The following is a 24,240-nucleotide window of genomic DNA, read 5'->3' as shown; positions in this document are numbered from 1 at the left end:
GGTGTCCTTGAACAGGAGGCTCCCAGTGGCTCCAGCTTCTCCAATGGGGGCCAAATACAAGAGCTCAGGAACCCTGGGCTGGGAGGGATCCTGGAAGTGACTCTTTCCAGCCCCCTTCCAGACCATAGTCCTGACCCACCACAGCCCAAAAGAAGCTCCCATCTGTTCAGTTCTTTCTTTCTGCTCAGTGCGTTTTCACTTGTAAATAACATGACTGCCTTTATTTATAGATGAGGACCCTGCAGCTCAGAGAGGTTAAGTGACCTGTCCAAGGCCACACAGCTAGGGCCATTGCCGAGGTCTAGCTGACCCCAAAGCTTTCACTATACGGAGAGGTAGCAATATGCCTACAGCTGTCCTGCCCCTGAATGTGAAAGAATCCAAACAGAGACCAAAACAGAAAAGCAAAGGAGACCAAAACTGAAGTCAAGGGAGGGGAAGAAGATGATCTAAGAGCTGAGAAGGATCTGAGGGGCTGATTCTCTGAGCAAACCTAGAGGCTTTCCCACTACAAAGAAACCTGGCAGTCACCTCCAGACCCATGGGGAAGCTGGTCGGGGAAGGGTCGGAGGAGGTGGTCTGTCAGGAACCTAATAAGTCAAAAAATGTCCCAGGCTCTGAGAGAGCTGGGTGGACGGCAACGGGAGAAGAACCACAGGCAAGGTGAGAAAGCTCCAGGCCACTACTCTGGCCCTGATTCCCAGAGCTGAGAATGTGGTCTAGACAGGAAGTGATTAAGGCATGAATGAAGAATTTCCCCAAAGGTCGGGTCAGGGAAAGGACAGAGCTGGCACACAGCAGGAGGCAGGGCAGAGGGGCAAGCGTGCCAGGGGAGGGCAGGTGGGCCTCTCTCCCAGGTCACCAGCACCGCGCTGGCCTTCCTCCAACAGAACCCACGGTGGAGTGATGCCCATTTCCACGGCCCAATTACCCCACTGCCTTCCACAAAAGGCCAGGGGGGCTGCCAGGCGTCTTCCCCACACAGGTTCCAAGGGCACATCTGTTTTCCCAAAGGGTCAAGGGTTGAGAGATTGCTTGGTTAGGAAATCCTTGCGACTTGGAGGGTCACTTCTCCCAAGCAGCCCTAATCAAGTTTTCTCTGGAGATCTTGCCTAAAGGCAGGGTTTGCCGAAAAGACCTCGGTGCCTTAGTTAATGGTAAACTCAGTGAGTCAGTGCATAAAGTGAGGGTGTGTCAATCCTGTGCCCCTGTGACCTCTAGCACAGGGCCTGACCACACAGTAGATGCTCAACAGCTCTTGTTTGAACGTGTAAGCGAGGCTACTCCAGAAGGCTGATTTGATCTCAGGGCCCATTAATCAAGCGTGTGACTTCTGGGAGGAGGTATGATGGGGGCAGCTCAGTGCAATACTGCATCAGCTCACAGACATTAGCACACAGGAGGACGCTTGGAGAAGAGATGGGAAGAACAAGGAGGAACATGCCAGGAATAAACGTGAGGGCAAGGGAGAACTCTCTACAATCTAGCACTTTCCAGGAACATAACCCATGCCTGGAGAGGCTGCCTCTACAGATCCAAAACTGGCTGGAAAGCCATCAGCTGGAAAGTTACAGGGAAGCCATCAGAACGGGCAACTCCTGAGGGCCCAATCAATGCTGCAATTCTACAAACTTATCCAAGCCCCTCTTGAATTGGTTTAGACTTTTGACCTGAAGATACCAAGATCCATGTATTTGCTTCCTAGCATATTTCATGAAAAAGACATATATTTATTTTACTTGTCTTTGTATCGCTTCTTTCAATCTTCAAAAGGGATCTCTGAGCTCTAAGGCACCAAAGATTCAGTAGACAAAGATTTTTCTGGACAAACTGTGACTATAATCAGACTGTGGCTCCAACCATGTGCTTGCCAGTCTGTTTTTAAACAAACGTGCCGGAGGCAGCATGGGATCATGAAAGTGCTGCTGAGCCAGAGAGCAGAGACCCTTGAGTTCCAGTAAATCTCCCTAGAGCCTCAGCTTCCTCATCTGTAGAATGGGGACAACTGCACCTCTCAAGAGGATACTGCAAGAGCTAATTTAAGATCTACTATGTAAAATGCGTGCACAGTGAGAATACACAGTAAGTGCTCAGTGTTTGAGCACCTAATGGCAAGAGGACAAACAAGAGAGCAAATCCAGACATACGTGTGTATTTCAGGATGACTGTCATTTCTGCCTTCCTCTGGGTCTTGTGGATTTACAGCCACACCTCACTTTCTGACCGTTGGCCACCTGACTTAGCTCCACCACACTTACTCACCAAGCACAGTTCCAAGTGACTTCTTGTTTCTAAAACTCAAATCCCCCCTCACCAAGACGAAGTTTTACTCTCTCACACGCAATTCAGAAGATATGCAAAGGTTCCTAAGAAAGGTCCCCATGAGGAAGCTCAAAGCCCGTGTGGGAGAAATAAGCATGTAGTCTCCCCAGGGAGTTCCCGTGAAAAAGAAAACGCTCATTTGGAACATATGAGTTCTGGTCCCCTTGTTGAACACATACACACACACACACACACACACAAGCAGCCTCCTGCTTAGCCACAATTACACATAATGTCCCAGAATGCCAGAATGCTGAGGTTGAACAGGCCCTTAGAGACCAGCCAACCACAGCTGCCTCTAATACACACACCCTCACTGTTCAGATGAGGGCAGGGAGGGAGGACGGAGAAGTCACGAGCCAGCCAGCAGCAGAACAGGAGCTGGCTATATGCTTCCTGCCTCCTCCAAGTTTCCTGATCATTCTACCACCCCAAGCTGTCACTCGGCTCAGCCAAGCCCCACTGCCGGCCTGATGAACAGCAAGCCCCAGGTAGTCCAGTCAGATTCCAGGGCTCCAACTTCTGTGCCACACAGACTTCACAGGACTGAGCTGGCTCTGGGGATTGTGTCGGGGAGGGAGATTCCCCCAGTTAGAGATAAGCAGAGGCCGGCTCCCAGGAAGAATGGCATGATCTCCACACCCAGGCCTCGGCTGGCAGAGCTGGAGCCCAGAGGATTTGGGATTTGGGTTAGTACGGACCCAGAAAACCTGAGTAAGTGATGCTCCTTCAAAAATCCTCTTTGACTAACAGCTCTCATCTTCTTACCTACAAAGTCATTCATCACAGCTGGGGTGAACTGCCATCTCTCCTGCTCCTTGGGGGAAGTTGGCATAAACAATGGGATGTCTTGAGGGGTTGGAAAACTTTCTAACCATCAAAGATGAACCAGACAGCTTTGAGAGGTAGTGAGTTCCCCATCGCTGGAGATGTACAAGCAAAAGCTGGGTAGCCATTCGGTAAGGAGGGGGATGGAAGGGGAGAAGGGTGGAAGACTTCAGGATTTTTCTATCCTGAGACTGTACAATTCTAAGACCACCAGGAAGAGAAAAGTTAGGGGCCTGGAGGATGCTGGTGAAACCCCACCCGGCAAACAGGTGTGTGAGGCTTACCTCGACAGCCTTGTTCCTCCCCTCATACAGCAGCAGCTCCTCAGACAACAGGAGTGTCCGGGCAGGGTTACAGAGATCTAAAGGCTGAAAACAATGTGGGCAGTTCAGAGAAGTCCAACGGAGATGGGGTGTGGGGAGAGGCAGCTTGCCAGAGCCAGCCACAGAGAACCCTCTCAACTGACAACGAGAAGCCTCCAGCCTCCCCCCACCCTGGGAGCCCAGACGCCCCCTCACACACAGGTGGAAACAGAAAGACAGATGCTCTTGTCCTGAGCGGAACTGGTGCTGCCACCCTCCCCACCAAGCCTCACTGTAAGAGCCACACTGTGGCAGGAAGTCCGACCACATGTTTAAGCCCTCGCAATCCTTCCCCCGGCTCCCTGACTACACTGGGCTCCAGGGCCCTGCCAGGCCCCACTCTCCTCCATCTGTCCCGTTCAGTCCTCATGGGAAAGTCCCTGCTGCCAGGCCCAGGCTCTCAGGACACCTTCCTGAGAGCCTCATGCCAGATTTGGTCACTTAAGTCCCTTCAGAGCCAGGCCAGTCCCTGCTTGAGTTAACGGACTCCTTTGCAGCCATCAGTCCCCAGGGACCAATTCCCACCCAAAATTCCTACCCACCCCAGCATCCTGCCTCATACCCACTGAGGAGCCCTTTGCCCAGCCCAGAGAAAGCTCCCTAAGATCTGGATTACCCAGCAGGACTTATTCTCTGTGAATGTATATTCATAATGTGGCTTCCGAGTTACCTGAACCAAGCAAGGTGATGGAAGAAAGATAATGGGACAAATGTCATCTATACACAACAACCTGGATGGATCTCACAAGGAACGTGAGGCAGAAGAAGCAAGGCCCCAGAAGAGGCCAAACAAAACATGTGACCTGGGAAAGCACACGTAGATGGTAAAAGGAAGGGAGAGCCAGGAAATGACTAGTGTGGAGTCAGGCACTACGATCAGGAAGAGACATGTGCAGCCTCTGCAGTGGCAGCAACGGCCTGTAGCTGTCCCTTCGTGGACACCTGCTTTGCAATTATTCGTTACTATACTGGTTCACGCGTTGACTTGTATACTTTACAATTTAAAAGTTGTTATAATGTTTTGAAAACGAATTTTAAATTTTTTAACAAAGATCTTAAAATGAAAGTGAAAAAGAATCCCTGTGGATGCCAAGACCTTGGTGGTTCCATCCTGAGAAAGAGAAAAAATGAAAAGAAAAGGCAGGAGTCATCTGGGAAGAGGTAGGTCACCTGCCAGTGATGTGGTGCATCCTGACAAAGTGTGAGTTCTAACGTCCACTGGACAGCGACAGTCCCGGAATGGGATGCCAGGGAGACCAGAGAAGGAACGCATGGTCAGAAATGAGGCCCTTGGGGTGGGAGGGTTGGGGCGCCTGGGTGGTTCAGTCAGTTGGGCATCCGATTCTTGATTTCAGCTCAGGTCATGATCCCACGGTCATGGGATCGAGCCCGCATTGGGGTCCGTGCTGAGCCTGGAGCCTGCTTGAGATTGTATTTCCCTCTACCGCTCCCCTGCTCTCACTCTCTCTCTCTCTCTCCCTCTCCAAAAAAACAAAAACAAAAATGAAAAAGAAGCCCTTGGGTCTATGTCATCTCTATCTTGCTGATGAAGAGGACCAACTAACACAATCTTTCTAGAAAGCAATTTGTCAATATATATAAAGAGTCTTTAAAATGTTTATGAGCCATGACCCTGTCATTTCACTTCTAAAGATCTCTTCCACGGAAAATAATCTGAGGGGCAGGTCACAGGCAAGGACTTTCATCACAGAGTTGTTTCCAATAGCAAAGGAAGTAAACGGAAGAATATCCAAGTAGAGAACCAGTTAAAGAAAGATGGTATGGCCAGAGAATAGAATAGTGTGCAATCACCTCAAAAGAAAGGCTCAGAGAGAATTTAGTGATGTGGGAAATGTCTGTGCTACGATTTTCATTTAAAAAAGGCAGAAGGATAGAAAAATGTGCAATGAGATCGGTTTAGCTTTCTTTCTGAAACGCGTATATGCACACACACAAGACACCTAAATGTTCACACTGCTGGTGTCTGGGTGGTGGAAGACACGAAGGTTTGGAAATAGGGAGGAAGAGAAGGAAGAAGCAGAGGGAGAAGCAGGAGAGGGGAGATGTAAATGAATCTTGGGCCACCAGCGAATCCTGGAATCCTGGCCAGGCACGTTTGTGAAGACCAAGGAGGCCAGACAAGATGCCAGACCTCAAGGCTCTCCCTTGGCCATTTCCAAACAACAAACCACTGGATGAGCCAGAAAGCAGAAGCCTCAGCAAACAGGCCCCGTGACAATGCAACAGATAGCTGGAGTGTGCCTGCCCTGGCCCCAGAGAAAGGAAAAGTCAGGAAAGGGAGCAGGGAGAAAATCCTCCTGGTGCTCAGCTTCCCCGCCCCCACCCTCCTGGAGACCTCTGCCCCCTCAGTATAACCCCTAGAATCCTGAGCACCTGCACTCTTCTTTCCCCAAAGGGGACCCTCCTGGAACGAGGCACCATCCCCGAACCCTGGGGCGAAGGACCCTCCTCTTTCTCATCTCCTGAGGGAGCCCATGGGGCCAGCTACTAGCTCACCTGAACAAAGACCGGGAACACCAGGACCTTGGGGGCCAGGGTGACATAGGTGCCATAGCTTGAGTGTGGGGTGTGCGGCCTCATGACCGGGCAGTTCTGGTAGTTCCCATGGCCCTTCATGGTCTGCACTGTCTTCATCAGCCGGGACTTCTTCCCCAGGCCCGTGTAGGACTTCCCTTTACTGGGACCACCTGATTCTGTGGAACAGAAATGGGGGACCATGAGCCATTTCTACCCAAAGGCATCGCTGCATCACCTGCAAAGACATCCTTTCCACAGAAACGGGGAACACAGACTCAGCCAGTCCATCAGTATTTACTGAGCATATGCTACATGCAGGGCCCTATGCAAGGTACTGGGAACAGAGCGGGGCCTCAGGCCTCAAGGAGTTCCCTCACACTCTAATGGGAGTTACACATAAACAAGCGACTCCAGGACTCAGATGGAGCTGGCAACCACCAGCTAGGCTAGGGGCACCGTCCAGTGTCCAGAATCCGAATCAGACTTACCAGTTTGGCCTCATACTTTTCAAAATTGGGAAACCTCTCCTATTTGAAAAATCAGACGAGCTGACCTCACCAGGCCCACGGTCCCACATAGAAGCATCCGTCAGTTGGACTGCCCTGTGTGTCAGATGCGTGCTCTCCCTGCCGCCACCATTCCCACAGCTCCCTAGACATGCCCAGCACAGCTCACCTGTTACATCGCCCCCCAGGTCCCACGGACAAAGGGACTGGAGGTCCAGTGGTAACCTGGGCTTCCCCAGGTTGTATGGGAGCCTTCTCTCTATTAGCCACGGGGGCGGGGACGGCCTGGCTCACGTAGGTCAGTCTACAATGAGCAGTGCACCTGCTGCCCCAGTTCTCGGGAAAGAGCGTCAGCTCTGAAGCCACATGGCTGTGCCCAGACCCCTTTCCTCTCTGCTTACTAGCTTGGTGACCTTTAGCCACTCGCTTCCCCCACCCTTAGAGATTTGCTTTCCTCCACTGCAATAATATTACCAAGTTCAATGGGTTGCTGTGAGCATTCAATGAGATGCTCCAAGTAAAGCCCCACAATGATGCCTGGAACCCGGTAAGTGCACCAGAAAAGTTAGCTGCTAACTTATTGTGGCTCTTGCTGTTGTGGTTCCTCCACTTGGAAAAGCAAGTCAATCAGGTGCCCCACAGGCTGAAAATCCTAGGCTTCACTGCAGCCAGAAGATACCCTGGCTGGCCACCAACTCACCATTATTCTAATCAGGAAAAGGAGAGAGAGAAGGAAGCACCTTCAGGGAAGAGAGCAGAAGGCTGCCCAGCAGGGGACACTGCTGGACATACACCCCCAACGGAGCAAGCGGTAGCAAGCAGGTCTTTCTCGTGCCCTGTCCACCAGGCGGAGGCGCAAAGCACAGAGTAGCTAAAAAGTCAGGGATTCTTAGGTGTGAGCAGGTAGGAAGCCAACTTCAGATCCTCCTGCTCCGCATACACCTGGGCCCCCTCCGAGGGGCTCCTGCTGCCTGGTGGGCAACTGACCTGGATGCCTGGCCCATGTCCCAGGACCCAGGTCCATTTCCACCACTCCCCTGTCCTGGCAGCCAGGGCGCGAACAGGTGGTCTGACCCCAGCTACCTCTGGGGGAAGTTCCCCACCAACGCGAGGTCCACGGCCTCAAAGGAAAAAACTCAGTTCGGAAGATTTCACACTTATTTCCTCCGCCCACCGCATGCCCCTTCTCCCCGAGCAGGGTGAGAAAAACAAGTCAGCTCCCCCATCACAGTGACCACCCATCACAGCCATAACTTGGGGGCAGGACTCAAACCATAATAACTTAAACCACTTCCTGCCTCTTTGAGGAGTGGCTTAGAGAAGAGTAGAAAGGGTGGGGGAGGGGGACAGATGCATGGAACTAGTTAGCTAGCTCCTACTCTGGTCTGGCCATGGACCTCAGCCCCAGGGTGGTCTGTGTCCTTTGCTGAAAGAGCCCATCCTGGGTCTCAAGAACTGCACTGGATTTGAGCTGGTCAAGAAACTTGAACTTGAGCCCTGGCTCCCCCAGACTCTGGCTGTGCAGCCCTGAACAGTTTCCTTCCTCCTCTGAGCTAGAGTTTTCTCCTCTGTTAAGGGGGGCTGGTGGGGGGCTCTCACAACAGGCCTGAAGGGAAAGGGTTTCATGAACGGTACCAGAGTGGGGAGCACAGGGGATTATCACAAACCCAAGCCAACAGATAATAAACGCATCGGGGCTGGCGTTAGGACAGGGCCGCTGGGCCTCAAACCATACTGTGAATGAGGTCACAGGGTCAATCTGAAACTAGACAGTCTATCTGAACATGACCAAGCCTAGACCAGAGAAGGCAAAACCACACAGGGCTGACAAGTGAGGGACTGGGGCAAAACAGACCAAAATTAAAGGGTACCATTTGCTGATGCCAAAATCTGGGCCCTGAAGGTCCAGTCTCAGGCTTGTACAAGAATCTATGTCTTCCCTTCCCTAGCCTAGCTGCACACACAGGGTCATCACAGCACCTTCGCCTTGGGCCTACAGAGCCAAAAATAAGCCGTGTGACATGCCTCTGCCTTCAGGTAGGAAAAGTCTGCTTAGCCCCATTTTATAGACCAGGCAACAGCCCTGGAGTGGTTGGGTGACTTTCCAGGGACATCTGGCCAGTATATGGTACAAAGCAAGATCAATCCAACCTATGCAACAGTCATGCCTGGGAGCACCATCTCCACACACCCTGGATCACCTGTGATAAATGGGCATGGCTCTCCAAAAAGGATTTTCTAAACTATCTTTTTTAAAAAAACAGTCCAGTTTGCAACTGAGCTGCTGAGCTCTGCAAAGTCAACCCCCTTGACTTCCCACCTGCTACCTCTTAACATCCTCTGGTCCAAGCCCCGACATCGCCCCTTTTTGCTAGGACACCTGCTTCACTGACCAAACACAGTAATTACTCGGCTTTGCTCTGGCTTCCGAGGCGAGCCCTGGCAGCCATCCCACTCTGGCAGTGGAGAATCTGAGGCTGGGCCCCTTCGAAGGGCAGGGGACAATGCTGAGAGGGCCCCAGCGGCCCTGGGGAACATGCCAGCTACAAGCAGCAAGTGCCCTGGGCCTCGGAAGGGTACCAGATCCCGTTCAACTCTGGATGGCTCCATCCTGCCCCATGAAAGGAGCCTGGGCAGTCCAACCAGAGGAGGAAGCACAAGTCGGCACCGCGGTGACAGCCCCAGCCTCTGGAGAACCCCAAGTGTGTTTAAGGAAAGGTTCAGTTTCACCCCTTCCTCTGAACTCCAGGACTTGGGGCCATGAAGACTTGATGGTTGACAAAGAGAAAAGATGTTCTTGTATACCAAAAAAAAACTATCGTCATGGAGAATAAACGAAGGAAGGTCAATTCTTAATACAACGCGTTCAAAAAGCCACCGTTGTTATTAACACCGTCATCATGTCCTTACTTGTCCCTCTCTCTCTCCACAGCTTTGATGACCGGGCCCTTCTTGGTTCACTAAATCTGTGGATACAGGTTGGGAGGACACCAAGAGGCATCTCTGAGGTCAAGAAGGAATCAATCCCACACCACCAGCCCACTGCTGGCAACACACCCCTCCAGCCCCCTTCCTCTGTGACCAGCCTTCCAGCCCTAGAAGCAACCAGCCAGCGTCATTCTCCTTTACTCAGTCACTCAGCAGAAATTGTACCGAGTACCTGCTGTCTGCCACACCCTGGGTCCGGCACTGGAGACTCAGAGATGGGGCGGCCCAGGCCCTGCCCTTAATGAAGTCACCATTTAGCAGTGACATCTCCATTCTAACCTAATGCGCTGACTAAAAGCTTTTTAAGAACTCAGTGTTGAATAACTATCAGACTCCTCTCCAGAAGGAACGCAGATTCATTTCCAACAGACCAGACCTACCCACCCAAATGGCCTACCCTGGAGAGAATGAAGATGCCTTCCATCAGCAGCTCTAGGCCTGATGGGAGCCCTTTTCCCTCCCGAAAGGCACGGGTACTTTTCCAAGAACCTGCTACGAGCCAGCATCCACTTCACGCCGCTGTTGGGGAGGGAGGCAAGGAAGCGAGTTTGCAAGCGGCTGGGAAAAGGCCCCTCTCAAGGAAGGAAGTCAACAGGTATTCCGTAGATGCTAAAGGGCTCAAGCATAGGACCACCAGGCAAGGCTGGTCACAGCTTTTCAGATACCAGCTGGACTCCAGTCAGCTGGACCCTGGCAGGCAAGTAGGCACATTCCCTATAGGAACGCCCGGTCAGCTGCGGCACCAAGACTGGTAGCTCAGGCTTCCTGGGAGAAGGACCTGGGTTTTTTGTATTTTTTTAAGTTTATTTATTTATTTTGAGAGGTGGGGGAGGGGCTGTGACAGGGGGAGACAGAATCCCAAGCAGGCTCCTCGCAGAATCCCAATGCAGGGCTCGAACTCACAAACTGTGAGATCGTGACCTGAGCCAAAATCAAGAGTCGGTCACTTATCCAACAGAGCCAACCAGGCACCCTGAGAAGACCCTGGTTTTGAGCTCAGCTTCTTTCCCTGGATCTTAAAAAATAGGGATGGGGGTGGGACAGCGCCTGGGTGGCTCAGTCAGTTGAGCATCCGACTTCGACTCAGGTCATGATCTCGTGGTTTGTGGGTTCGAGTCCCACGTCGAGCTTTGTGCTGACAGTGCGGAGCCTGCTTGGGATTCTCTCCCTCTCTCTCCACCTCTCCCCCACTCATGCTTTCTCTCCCTCTCTCAAAATAAATAAACTTTAAAAAAAAGATAGGGTCAGGGGCGCCTGGGTGGCTCAGTGGGTTAAGCGTCAGAGTTCAGCTCAGGCCATGATCTCACGGCTTAAGAGTTCAAGCCCCATGTCGGGCTCTGTGCTGACAGCTCAGAGCCTGGAGCCTCTTCAGATTCTGTGTCTTTCTCTCTCTCTCTGCCCCTCCCCTGCTCACACTCTGTCTCTCTCTGTCTCTCAAAAATAAATAAAAACATTGAAAAAAAATTTTTTTTAAAGATAGGGTCAGATTCAAAGGCCAAAAGAGAAGAACCTATCGAGTTCAAAGACAGCCATCTTCTGCATAGCCTCTCTCAGTGGGCAGACAACTGCCCCTCCCGACAACCCTCTGAGGTGGAAATCATCAGCCCCATTTTATAGATGAAGAAACCGAGGCTCATTGAGGGAATATGAATTGCTCACGGCTACACAGCTCTGATTTGAGCCCTCCCTGCCCCACTTCCGCGCAGGCCTGACCACGGTGCCTGTGGCACCTGACATATATTGGTTGCTCAGTAAAAGTGAGTGAATCCCAGTTGAATGCACTATCTCCTGGGCTGCTGTGGGAAGATCCCTTCTTCGTTCTCAGCTGAGGCTCCAAGGATGAAAGACACTGGTTCAGTGAGGGAGAGCGGGTATGGGGAGGAAAGACGGTCTGTGTCAGTATGCTGGGGATCTTACAACTGGCCTCACATCTCCCTGGGGCTGGGAGGGCACAGCAGCAGAGGACAGACCCACCTTCGGGGATGGCATCCTCCTGGTACAGAGGCCGCAGCAGCTGCAAAGGAAGACAGAAGAATCGCATCAGCTCAGCTCCAGGAACGGGGAGGGCCAACCAGGCGGGCTGCTCACCCACCGCCCGGGGATAGGAAAGGAGGAAAAACAGAGGCCAGGCTAAGGAGCAGAGGGAGGTGCTTGGAGGGATCAGAGATTCCAGAATCTTCTAGAATGTTAGGGTTGAACAAGGTTTTAGCTTTCATCCAGTATAACCCCTAGGCTGAGTCCCCAACTTTCTGGATGGCGGCTGGTCCCGAAGTGCCTTCCAGGGAACACCGGCACTGCGGGACCCTAAGAGGCCTGCCGTACGGCTGTACCAGCAGGGGAATTCCGAAAATGCTGGGTTAAACCGTCCTCTACTGCAGGATACCCTCAGAGCCTCGAGTAACCTACTCCATCCACATGGGGAATCTTGTCCAGAAGAGGAGGAGAGTTTGGGTTAGTCCTCAAACTTATTTGACCTCAGACACTTCTTTCCCAGAGTATCTCACGGGATTAATGTTTTGGGGCATGAACTCCGACACCCCATCATGCCATCAGGCAGTGTCTGCTTTCACACCTCCCCTGACAGGGGGCTCACCCCTATCACAGCGGCCCATCCCCCTGTAGAAAAAGACCAGACTGGCAGAAAGCTCTTCCTTCTTTTGAGGTGAAATCTTCCACCCTATGACATCCCCTGGCCCTGGATCTGTGCCCGGAGACCACAAAGACCCATCGCTCTCTTTCCCCCAGAATAGCCCTGGGGCAGCCAGAGTTAACACACACCCTGCCTCCTCACTGGCACTCCCAGCCCCTTGCAGGCTCCTCCCTGCATGTTCTTGTGTGAGGCCAGCGCATGCCCATCACCTTCTCCGAACCCGCTGTCCATACCTGGCTCCCAGGGTTCAGTGGGGCCAGGATGATGTAGTTGGGGTCAGTGGAGGCGGTGGCACGGGACAGCGCAGGCAGGGTGTGCTGGCCCCCGCGCTTGGCCACCTCTGTGTAGCGTTCCCAGCCACCGAGTAGTAGCCCGTCTGAACTGTCACACACCAGGTGACAGCTGTGGCGCTGCTCAGGCCGTGCCTGGGCCCCATGGGTGCAGTTCTTCTCCCGCTTATTGGGGGGCGACTGGAGGTCGTGCGTCGACTTGCAGGAGGCCCGCCGCAGGACCCCGCCGTCTGGCCCCGGCTTGACCTGGGGGACCATGCGCCACACGAGCAGGATGATCTCACTGGGGCAGCTCCTAGAGTTGGCGGGGGGAGGGGTCACACAGAGAAGTTGAGTTGAGGATAGGGTCTAAAGGGCAGAGAAGAAGGGTGGGGGAGGGGGAGAGAAGCCCCGGCGGTCAGGCAGGCAGGGAGGTAAGAGGCCACCTCAAGCCGAGACAGCAAAGGGGTCCCTTAGGTCAACTCCAGTTGACTGGCAGTGGCTGAGAAGGACCCTGAGGCCACGGCCAGGTGAAACGAGAATACCAAACTCAACCAGTGACGTGGGTCATGGGCAAAGTACAAGCAAGGGAGGAGCCAGCAAGCCACCTACGTGCCACCCCGTCTCCAGTCATTCTAGAAACAAACGCAAAATGGGTCACGAGAGTTTTACCCCAGCGGGTCCAAATGTAGGGGACCCAAACACTCCAAAGAATAATTTCTCAAGTGTGCGAGTGAAACATTCCCCACATCTACACATCCTTTAGAAACAACGGGAAAATAACGAGCTGAAGTAGAAAGTGACGCCCTGGAGCCGCGCCGTGAGCCACAGGGTCAGTTTGAGAGCCTCTTCCCCGCTATTTGCTCCAGGATCCAAAACTGCTCTGAGCCTGAACCTTCCATTTTCGGGCCAAGAAACCCATCCCCTGAGGAGCAAAGTGAATTGCTCACAGCTGCGAGGAGGAGGGGGTGGGAGCTGCCTTGTGCCCAGGGCAGGGGATTTGGGGAGGTGTGCCATCAGCCCGAGGCCCAGAGCTGCCCACCGCCCCTGTCACCGGATCTCATGCGCCAGCTCCACGCATTTCCAGTGCTCCACAGGCCTCTCGTTCAGCTGTAGCACGGTGTCCAGCTGCTGGAGCCCTGCCCGCTCTGCCGGACCCCCTGCATGGACAAAGAAAAGCCGCCTGAGGGCTCCCGAAGCCCTGACACGCCAATGACACGACCCATGACATGACCTAGAGTCATGGCCCCCGCGGCGGCCTCAACAAGTCTGGCCGTCTCTGTTTCCTCATCTGCGAAATGCGGGGCCGACCTCAGTGGCTCGCGGGGGCCTCGCAGGGAGGCACCCGTTCGCCCTCACGTCTTCTCTGCCTGCTCACTCCTCGGCCCGTCCACCCTTCCAGCCAGGCCCCCACCTCGCTCTCGCTCTCGCTCTCACTCCCCAAGGGATCCCCCCCTCCTCCCCCGAGAACCCTTCCTTGTTGCCAGGCTCAGACACTTCATTCATTCTTTAACACCATTCCCTGAGCGCCCGCCTTGTGCCGGTCCCCATGCAGGCACTGGGGGGACACACCCCGATCCCCAAGCCCTGGCTTCCCCTCTGTGAAAAACAGGGAGAGCATGCCTATTTTTAAGTGCTAATCAGGCTTGGAATAGGATAAAGTACCGATTCCAAATAAAGTCCATAAATGACTCTCATTTTCCCATGCAGCCCTTACTGAAAATGTAGGTTTAGTTCCTATTTAACATGACTAGGAAACAAAATATAAAAAACCTATTTTCATTTTGATAAAAACAAAAAAAAAAATTGTGAATCTATTTTCATAGACCTCAGTTTCATGTGTGGACATTTAAAAATAGTATTCTTTGGTTTTGAAAAACGAGGACACTGCTCCAGGTTGGGGCTCCCCCTTCAGCTCTCGCATCTTGTTTGCGAAGCCAGGCGCGTGGTGAGGGGAGCAGGACTGGCATCACCCGAGACGCTCACTTACCAGAATCCACAGCCTGGACTCGAACCGGAGAGTCACAGCAGATGGTGAAGCCAAAGCCGTCCTTCCCCCTCGGGATGGTGATCTAGGACACAGCCCCGCCCAGTTACTCCCAGAAGCCACAAGGCTGCTACCTCTGCTCCAGGGTTGAGAAGCCCACAGGCCCTACCCCAGAGCCACCCTCCTCTCCAAGAGAGCTGGAGCCAAGAAGGAGGCTGGCCAGCTCTTGCCGTTCCTATCTTGGCCCAGGCGGCTTGAGCACTGGTTTGTGGGCCAAGCAGGAAGGCTGGGAACTCAGGAGGTAAAGCCAGGCTGACCCAGCAGGGCCTAGGATGGACAGAGCCTTGGAAGTGCAAACCTCACCTTCCTCAGACCCCATAGACACACAGTCCAGTCCTTTACCAAAGAGCCCACTGGACCTGCACATCTCCACCTCGGTCCCTTCCTTCTTCCTCCCCACCACCCGCCCCCCCTCCCCCCGGGGATTCACAGAGCATCTGTCCAGGGCTGGCCCTGTGTGGAAGGCCCAGAAACAAAGCCCACCTGGTTGCCACCCTCCCACAGCACAGGGGAGGGAAGAGAGGGACACGTGTACTCACAACCTCCGGCCAAGGGTCAGGGGACAAGTGCAAGGGTTCTCAGGGCAGTCCATTGCTGGGACCTCAAGGCATCCAGTGAGGACTCCCAGGTGAGGGGGCAGGCAAGGGCACAGACAGGCCTCCTGAGTGAACCTGAACTAGCCACTGACCTCACTGTGCCTGCTGCATGGCAGATCCACAACCCTACTTTCAGAAGTCCCAGGAAGGGGCCCAACCACCTGGATCTTTTATTTTTTTTCAAGTGTATTTATTTAGAGAGAGACAGAGAACACTAGTTGGGGAGAGGGGCAGAGAGACAGGGACAGAGAATCCCAAGCAGCCTCCACATTGTCAGCACAGAGCCTGATGCAGGGCTCAAACCCACAGACCATGAGATCACGACCTGAGCCGAAACCAAGAGTCGGACATTTAACCAATGGAGCAACCCAGGCTCCCCAACCCCCTTTTTTAAAAGTAGGCTCCACACCCAATATGGGGCTTGAACTCACAACCCTGAGATCAAGGGTCAGACGCTCTGCTGCCAACCAAGCAGCCCTAGGATCTCTTTCCAAAGCAACACAAAATTATCAAGCTCCTGATGCATGCCGGATTCTGCTGAGGTATGAAGGCATGGCAGGGCCGGTCTTTGGGTCCTAGAGGGTGACAAGAATATGCAGATCTCTCCAAAACGAAGGACACAACATGCACCGGAGCCGAGTATGAGATCAGAGCTGGGAACAGTTCTTTGTGCTTGACTTTGGACAGCAGGCTCGGTGCAAGGCAGGCTCGGTGCGTGGTAGGAACTCAGCAAGTGCTTAGTGAGGACAGCCCAGCACTGTCCCACCGGCAGCAGGAAACTGTCGGGGTGCAGTGCTGTCTGCTAGCCGGTTCAATTCAGCCTTGCTCCCCTTCTGCATACTGCCAGTTAGACTTTGGGTGGGGTACGGACAGCCCAGACCTTGCCTCCCCAAAGAGCAACTCCAGCTGCTCCGAGCAGGTTTATGAAAGCTACAGACCTAAGAGGGTCAAAGTCAGAAAGGGGTTGAGCGGGGCCCCAAGAGACTCCCTGGGAGAAGTGGACATGGAGGGGGCCCTGGTGAGGCACAAGGGGGGCAGGTCGAGAAAGAAGCCAGATCGGCAAGCTGGAAAAGGTCGAGGGCCAGTGGCCTTGTCAGAAGACTCATGTCTCCTTCCTTTAGGGGTTGTCTCTTCAAGGCTGGGCACCTGGCATTCACCTGCCAGCTGTCCCGAAGGCCAGGCATGAGGAAGGGGAGGGCCGGGGGACCCAGGGTGACCAAGGCCCTTGGAGGCTGTCGGGGAGGCCCCTGAGGCTCTGCTTCCCACCAGCCCTGGGCCTGGATTCAAAGTGAGTTTGTAAAACAGGAAATCTGACAGACAAGGGGAAGGGGGAGGGGGCAGGAAAATACCCTGTTCCCATAAGAATTCTGGGAAAACACGCAGCTAAGACAGGAAGAGAAAAAAAATGGAAAGAAAGAAAGAAAAACAAACCGTAGAGTGAGTGTGAAAAGCCCAGGCTGGGCTGAGGGAAGATGTCAGGAGACTGATCCACTCCATGTGACTCACAAGGACTTCAGGGGGCCTCTCAATCCATCCTCAGCCCAAGCAGAAGCTGGGATTACAAAGTCTTTCTAGACCTTTCCCAGTCCTACCCCAGCAAAGACCACAGTCCTCTTGCCTGGGATGACAGCTCTGCAAACAGGTCCTAACACCCGTGGGCTCAATGCGAACAGTTTGGGTACTGGCCCCAGAGCTGAATCTGGAGAGAAGGTGTGTGCTCCCACAAAACAGCCTCCCCCTCCCACACCCTGGGCCCCTCCAGGCAGGACTATGGGCTGAGCCCCCTGGGCCTTCCTAGCCACCAGCCTAAGAAGAACCAGCCCAGGAAAGTCTAAGCCAGCTGGGGGCTGGGAAGGAAAGGGAAACGGAAAGGGTGCCAGGAAGCAAGCTCCCCTCCGGGCTCAGTGTGACAAGGGGGACCGCACAAAGGAGGCAGAATTATGCTCTGTCCATCATGAGCCCTGCAGACAGTGCCCAGGGAACCTGATCATCACTGCAGCCCCGAGGGGTACTCGGGGCTGGTTTTAGCATGCCCATGGCACAGAGAAGGAAGCTGAAGCTGCAAGTAGCCCTGCTCTCAGTCCTCCTCTGTGACCTGGGGCCTAAGGATCAGGAGGTGAGGGGAGCAGTTCCAGGCAGAGGCCATCCTTCCTGGAGGGGGTTCTTGCTCTTTCCTGTCCAAGGCAGGGACCGTCACTGCTCCCAGCCCTCACCCAGGCTAGCACCTCACCTCTGCCCTCCTGCCTGCTTTCTGATCCCCTGTCCCGCCCAGACTTCCACCCGAGTCCCTGACTACCACTGCTGACTGAACACTCCCTAGATGTCCATCCCAGGCGCTGCACAGGCACTCTGTACACAGCCTTCCATTCGCCTCATAGCACCATCACTGGATATTACCATCCCACCTCCACTGATAAGGAAACTGAGGCTCAAGAGCTACAGCCAAGGGCACTGTAGAGAGCTGGGGCGCCTGGGTGGCTCCGTCCATTAGGCATCTGACTCTCCATTTCAGCTCAGGTCATGAGCTCACAGTTTGTGAGTCTGAGTCCCGCATCAGGCTCTGTGCTATTGGTGCAGAGCCTGCTTGGGATTCTCTCCCCCTCTCTCTCTGTGCGCGCGCGCGCTCTCTCTCTCTCTCTCTCTCTCTCTCTCTCTCTCTCTCTCTCTCAAAATAAATAAATAAATAAACTTTTTAAAAACTTAAAAAAAAAAAGAAAAAAGAGGACAGGGCTGACTTTGAGCCAGGTCTAGCAAAAAGCTGGTGCCCAAATACTGTGCTGGCTCCTAGTATAGGATCTGTCTCGAACTTCAGTCCCAGAGCCCCAGGCCCCACCCATATCCATGCCTGGCCCTACTCTGACAGCCAGCGGGCTTCAGTCTTCTGGGCCATATCCCAAGGTGACCAAAAACTTCTCAACCTTCCATCTAGCGTCCTCTGCCCTACCACCCTGCACCCAGCTGCTGGTGTCCTAGGGGCTGTTCTGCCGGACTCTGGGAGGGCAGGCCAGGCCCTGAGGCCTGGAGAGCACAGCAGGAAGAACAGGTGGGCCCCAGGGTCCAAGCCGAGGTGCAGGAGGCCCCTCTGGGCATCTCCCTAGGACCTGAGGCTGCCTGTCTGCAGGACTCAGGACCCACATTGCAGTCTGGTCATTACAATACACAGAGGGATTTTTCTATACCTTTAAAATCAGAACCATTCCTGAACTCCCCTCAGTTTGGACATTCCCAAAATCTGGACATCCTTTGCCTTCACCCTCCCTGTCCCCATTCCTTGTTTATAAGAAAAAGGGCCCCACGCAGCTCCAGAAGAGCCTTGAAGCTAAGGGATCGTCACTCCCACTCTGCCCCGCATCCAAGACAGGAGGCTGAGAGGCCAAGCCTTCTCAGTGAGGATGGGCTGGAGTCTGAGGACTCCGGAACCACCCCAAGGCATCACACCTACCAGGGAGGAAATCATGTGTGCACACATATACACGGAAACGTCCCATCTCACATAAAAGTGCACAGCAACACATGTGAAAACACATAATCACACACAGACAATGCAGGACAGGCACTCTTGTCCCATCAGAAGTAGGGAAAGTTGGTGAAAGTGTAAAGTTAGCAAAAACACAAAACCCAACTGCTCAGCCATTTCCAATCTCAAGCTTGGGAGGCCTTTTTTTTTTTTTTTTTTAACCCACACTGCCCCCAGATAAAAATAACAGAAAATCAACTAGATAATCTCACCAAGGACACCACACATCTGTGGTTAGGACGATATAGAGCTGGCCCTGGTCTGCCCCTAGAGAGGGGGTAAAGGGTGGATCTTGGGGCCAGCTCCTACCTTTATCCTCCCCCTAGACTGAAATTAACCTGCCATGAGCAGAAAGAAACAAGGAAGGACTTGCAGGGAGAGAAGTCCTGCTCAGGTGAGCCCCCATCCTCGACCCCCAATGACACCCTATGCGCCCCCAAGGGGCTAAGAACCCACCTGGCGGTAGCGGCGCTCCGAGCACACCTTGCAGAGCCCATTGAACCGGTTCATGGCTGCGGATCCTGTCTCAGCTGCCGCCCCATGAAATCCCAGCTCTCCCCCCAGCAGTGGGAGTCCACACTGCGCCCAGTCAGCCTGGCATGACCGCCCTGGGAAGCCCGCCCCGCAGAAGAATGGCAGGAAATCACCTCTCACCTCCCCAAGCCCTGTCTGTGCTGTGTGCCTCTGCACGATAAGCCCGAAGGCTTCCTGAAACCTCAGAATGACAAGGAAGAGGGAGAGTTTTATATTAAAATTCCTGTCAACTAGTTAGTATTCCCCCCGGCCCCCGGCGGGGAGAGGGCGCCTTTGTTCTGGCTGCATTCTCCGCCATGGGCCACTTTGTGATTCCAATGTTCTCACAAACACCCCTGGCTGGACGAGAACCCAGGCAGAAAACACGGCCCGCTCTATAACAACGCCACCTCCCCCTGCAAATCCCAGGGTCCCGGGCAGCAAATCCAGAGGATTAACACAATCTAAAGAATCCAAGGATGCTTTAGGGGGTTGCACTCACAGACATCCCATCTCAAAACAGAGAACACGAAACATGTGGAGTCTGAGGAACAGCCTGCCATTCAGAAGCTGCTTAAAAGTCAGTTTCCTCGGCTTTAAGGATCTGACGACATGTAGACCATAAAGGCAAATCAGGAAGGGAGTTCCAATCACTAGATGATCTGGCTTCCTCGTTTTGCCCATCAAGAAGCTGAGGACTGCGGTGGTTAAGGTCACACAGCAGGGTAGGGTGGAGCCGGCCCCCAGTCTTGTTCCCTGCCTTGTAGAGCAGTACCTGGTGAGCCCCGCGCCCCTTATACCACCTCACCATCTCTGGGGAAACCCACCCCGCCACTCATGTCCTTGAGGCCAGAGAGTGTCCATTGGTACAGCCCAGCTTTGGCTGTCGTGACAGTGGGCAGATCACCCAGGTTTCTGGACCTCTATCTCCTCCCCATGTGTACAAAGGGAGAGTTGAGCAGATGACCTCTGGGGGGCTCTCCCTCAGCCCAACCAAGCTTCTGACGACCACCCCCACTGTGCTGAGTCCTGTGGACATCTCTCAGTGTACAAGCCCGGGAAAATCAAATGGGCCTCAGAACAACGTCCCCACAGGTCAGGGCCTAGGTGCAGATCCAGAATGAAGCCACCTAGAAACGTGCAGTGTTGATGCCTGTGTCCGTGTCATTCCTACAAACCACCAGGAAGGCTCTCTGGTCACTGCCTTCTCTGTGCTGGGCAGGTACAGAGAAAGGGAGAGAGGTCTTTGCAGCTCCTACACTGAAGCTAGAAGGTTTAAACTCCTAGTGAAGCCACAGAATACAGTAACCAGCAAATGGTTTTAATACCGTGCTGTCCGATGTGGTAGTGACAGGACACATGTGCCAGGTAAATCTGAATTAAAGTTAAATAAAATGAAAAATTCAGGTCCTCGGTCACCTTAGCCACTCTTCAAGACACTAGTGGCTACCATGTTGGACCGTGCCGTTCTAGATTATATGCTCCATGAGGGCAGGCACCTTTGACTTGCTCACAGCTGTACCCCAGCACCCGGCGCAGGGTCTAGCCCGTGAGAATGTTCAATAGACAATGAATGAAAGAACGAATGGGGGAATGAATCGAGCAAATGAAAGGGAAGATGTTTTGTAGAATATCATGCACCTACATGTAGGATGTTATCAGGGAAAACAGCACCATCATATCTTCCCAGTAGGCCACATGAAGCAGCAGTGTGGCACAGTGTATTTAGAGGCAGCCAGGCCTTGCTTCAGGTCCTGCCTCCATCACTAGCTGGCTGTGTGGCCGTGGAGAGGGACCTAACATCTCTGAGCCTTCCATCTGTGAGATGGGGAGGCAACGACCATCACAGAGGCGGCAGTGAGGATTAAATTAGATAACAACAGCATCTGGCACAGAGCGGCTTCTCAGTCACTGGGAGTTTGTTTCTCCCTCTCTCAGCTGTTAGAGAAAACCATGGTCCCCTGCCATGTTCTGCAAGAGATGGAATGAATTTGGAGGAATTCACCAAAATTCCTATGTGAAGGTTTCTCTCTAGATTCACAGCCTTATGGAGTAAGGACCCACTGGTCTCAGGTTCAGACTCATGGCTGCTCGCTGACATCAAGCAGGCCTAAGCGGAGGGTGATTTGGCCACGGTGCCAGGGGAACCGAGCTGTCTGAGGGTTCTGGGGGGAAAGGGGACGCTCAGATTTAAGAGACTGAAAGCTGGTAAGATCCAGACTCCGCCATCTCCAGGGGCCCGGGCCTGGCTCTCCCCCCACCACTGCCCCAAGCAAGAGTAACCTGAGAAAAGCACAAGAAATAATCACTTAAAAATGCATGCCTTGGGGCACCTGGGTGGCTCAGTCGGTTAAGCGGCCGACTTCGGCTCAGGTCATGATCTCACGGTCCGAGAGTTCGATCCCCGCGTCGGGCTCTGTGCTGACAGCTCAGAGCCTGGAGCCTGTTTCAGATTCTGTGTCTCCCTCTCTCTGACCCTCCCCCGTTCATGCTCTCTCTCTGTCTCATAAATAAATAAATGTTAAAGTAAAATAAAATAAATAAATAAAAATAAATAAATAAAAACGCATGCCTTGTGAATTTCCAAGCTCCAAGTGAACCTGAGTGTCAGGCACCAAAGGCGGTCTTAATAGGGGGTCTCCTGGGCCAAGGGACAGACCAGGAGCAAGTTAGAGCCCAGGGTGATGCCCAGGCCCTGTCAGTCCTACCCAGGCATGTCCCCACCTACCTTGAGTTTCTCCCCGCTCTCAGTGTCCCCATATCCTGGAATTCTCTGCAGCGGGCCTGGAAGATGACAGAGAAGAGTTGGAAAGTTCCTCCTGGCACATAAGGGCCCATTCCACAGACCACCCAGAGGACAAGCCAGAGTGTCAGGCCCACAGGGCTATCCGAGTCACTGCTGGCCTCCAGGATGTGGGGGTGCCCGAGCTCAGGCTAACCAGGGAATCAAGAGCCAGGACTACATGTGAGAAGGAAAGAAGAGAAGGGAACATGAAATCCCGGTCCTGAGCCTCAGGACTCGTGGCAGGGCCCACTTGCCCTGCTTATCAAGGTAGACACACTGAGGCCAGCAAGGCAGCCCATGGGAGAATCCTGAGAAGGAGTCATGCAGAAAGTTCCTGAAACACAGCCCTCCATAAGCTAGAATGGAGGTTGCTGAACCGCATGGCCTCAGGCCTATAATCCTCTCCCAGGAAGGTCCAACCATATAAATAAAGGTGTTGGAGGCAAGAGGCTGCCTGCAGCCTGCATCATAGCAGGTGTTTGTGAGACCTGGACCCCTGACTTGACTGCAGCCAGGGGTGACAGATGCCACAAAACACCGGGGCGATGCTACTATGCAGGAAGGGAGGGAAGGGAGAAGCCAAGGGGGTGAGTGGAGCAGCGTGTCTGGGCAGAAGCCAAAGGTGGTGTCCATGCACCTCTCAGGGGCCGCAGTCGCCTCCTGGCCACCTTCAGGTGCTTGGTCCGGCCCAGGTGTTCCCCCAGAAGGTAGTACCAGCCGTTGATCTCCTGTCGTAAGAGAAGGCATGACATGCTCAGACAAAGGAGGCAGAAGGCACAGGTCAGGCAGCCACCAACCCCCCTCAAAAAGCAGCAGCTGGAGAGCCTCCCTCAGGAGCAGTGTCTCTGTAGAGACAGACAGTCCGGCGGCCCTGCCCCAAAGGGAGCTGCCATGCCTGCACCTCCAGGAAGCCTTCCCTGATGCTCCAGGCGGAGTTGGTCTCTCCTCTGCTGAATTCCCACAGCCTGTCAGCCCTGGAGAACAGTGGTCTATTTGGATGTCTGTCTTCCCACTAGGCTGTGCACAGTCTTTTTGATGTGCCTTGCACTGTGCCTGGTATACAGTAGGAGCCCAATGGATGTTGACGGAACAGAAGGGAGGGAGTGGGGGAGGGACGGAGAGGCCAGAGAGTAGGTGTCCTGAGGCCCCTGAGCAGTCCCATGGAGGGAACATCTTCCCCCAGGAGGGAAGGAAGCCACAGCTGCATCAAGAGAAGATACTTGGCGCCCACGTGCACCCACGTGCAGGATAAAGGTTCCTCAGCCACCTACCCCCAGACTTCACTTCCAGGACACCAAGTGGCAGGGCCACCTGGCAACTCCATGCAGAGGCCACCAGGACATCTCTGGGCATGTGCAAAAGGAGCATGTCTCTCGCCTCCTCAAAAGCCTCCAGTTTGGCGGTAGGGGGAGGCGGTACGGTGCAGAGGCGGATAAGGGACCCGCTACCCAGAGGGAGGGTCTCAGGATTCCAGAGAGTCTTCACTCAGCCTAAAGGAAAGCTCCACAGGGGATGTCGCTGCTCACTCCATCCCTGAGCACTTGCTAGACTCAAAAACATGAGACCTGGTAGATCACGTCAGAGGGGGAGAACCACCCGGCCCTCCTCCTCCAGGGCAAGCCCAGCAGTGCTGAACTCCGAGGGAGGGACCTGCCAGCATCCTTCATGGCAGACAACAGACCCAGAGCCCCCTGGAAAGCCTTGGAGCTGCCTGGACAACTGATTTCTGACAAGAAGGAACCAAGAAGGGGACCTAAACCCTTGGTCACTCAGATGATAAAGTGTTGTTATTCAGGTCATGAAGCACACAAGACAGAAGCCCCACCCGAGGGCTTCCAGACCAAGGCCTCTGCCCGTTCTAGTCCTGGCCTCTATGGGACGACCTTGCCAGAGGCTTCTCTGGGACCCACCTTGTCCGGAGTCAGGAGCGACTTCACCCCAAAGCTCATGCAGCCGATGAATCCACTCTGTCTGGGAGAACAACAGAGGCTTGAGTCAGCACCTTCTCGAGGGCTCTGTCGGGAGGCCAATTATCAAGTGCAACGTAGGTTTGCCTGATACACTGTGGTTTACAAAGCACTTTTACCTGCATCACCCAATTTGTGCTTTCCAACTTTGTGAGTGAAGCTGGAGAGGGTTTATTCTCTCCATTTCACTGAGGAAAAGGCTGAGGCTCAGAGCCAGTCCTCTTCCCAAGGTCACAGAACTAGTTAGTAGTAAAGTCCCGTGGGAAAGCCAGGCATCCTGGATCACAGAACAGCACTCCCTCCACCAACCACAGAAGCTCAGAGCTACCCATAGGCTTTGGGTCTGGTTTTT

General features: G+C 53.7%; 1 protein-coding gene across 5 annotated transcripts in view; it reads right to left on the bottom strand.

Annotated features, from left to right (window-relative positions):
* Positions 1-24,240, bottom strand: part of RGS3 (regulator of G protein signaling 3) — a 140,361-nt gene that overhangs the window by 71,483 nt on the left and 44,638 nt on the right. For 3 of the 5 annotated variants that reach the window (XM_086683765.1, XM_025933148.2, XM_086683766.1), the window contains 9 exons: positions 23,832-23,892; positions 22,559-22,649; positions 21,865-21,920; positions 14,454-14,535; positions 13,518-13,623; positions 12,428-12,779; positions 11,519-11,558; positions 6,030-6,226; positions 3,435-3,518 (listed from right to left, as the gene is read on the bottom strand). In XM_086683765.1, coding sequence (XP_086539891.1) covers positions 3,435-3,518; positions 6,030-6,226; positions 11,519-11,558; positions 12,428-12,779; positions 13,518-13,623; positions 14,454-14,535; positions 21,865-21,920; positions 22,559-22,649; positions 23,832-23,892 — 1,069 coding nt within the window. Of the gene's footprint in view, positions 1-3,434; positions 3,519-6,029; positions 6,227-11,518; positions 11,559-12,427; positions 12,780-13,517; positions 13,624-14,453; positions 14,536-19,079; positions 21,572-21,864; positions 21,921-22,558; positions 22,650-23,831; positions 23,893-24,240 lie in introns of those variants that run through there. The other 2 variants (XM_025933221.2, XM_025932945.2) reach the window with 2 other exon arrangements.

Source organism: Puma concolor, chromosome D4, assembly GCF_028749965.1.
Source record: "Puma concolor isolate L17-30 chromosome D4, mPumCon1.1.hap2, whole genome shotgun sequence".
Lineage (NCBI taxonomy): Eukaryota > Metazoa > Chordata > Mammalia > Carnivora > Felidae > Puma > Puma concolor.
Note: the sequence above shows the minus strand (reverse complement) of the source record. Positions and strands in the feature narration are given on the sequence as shown.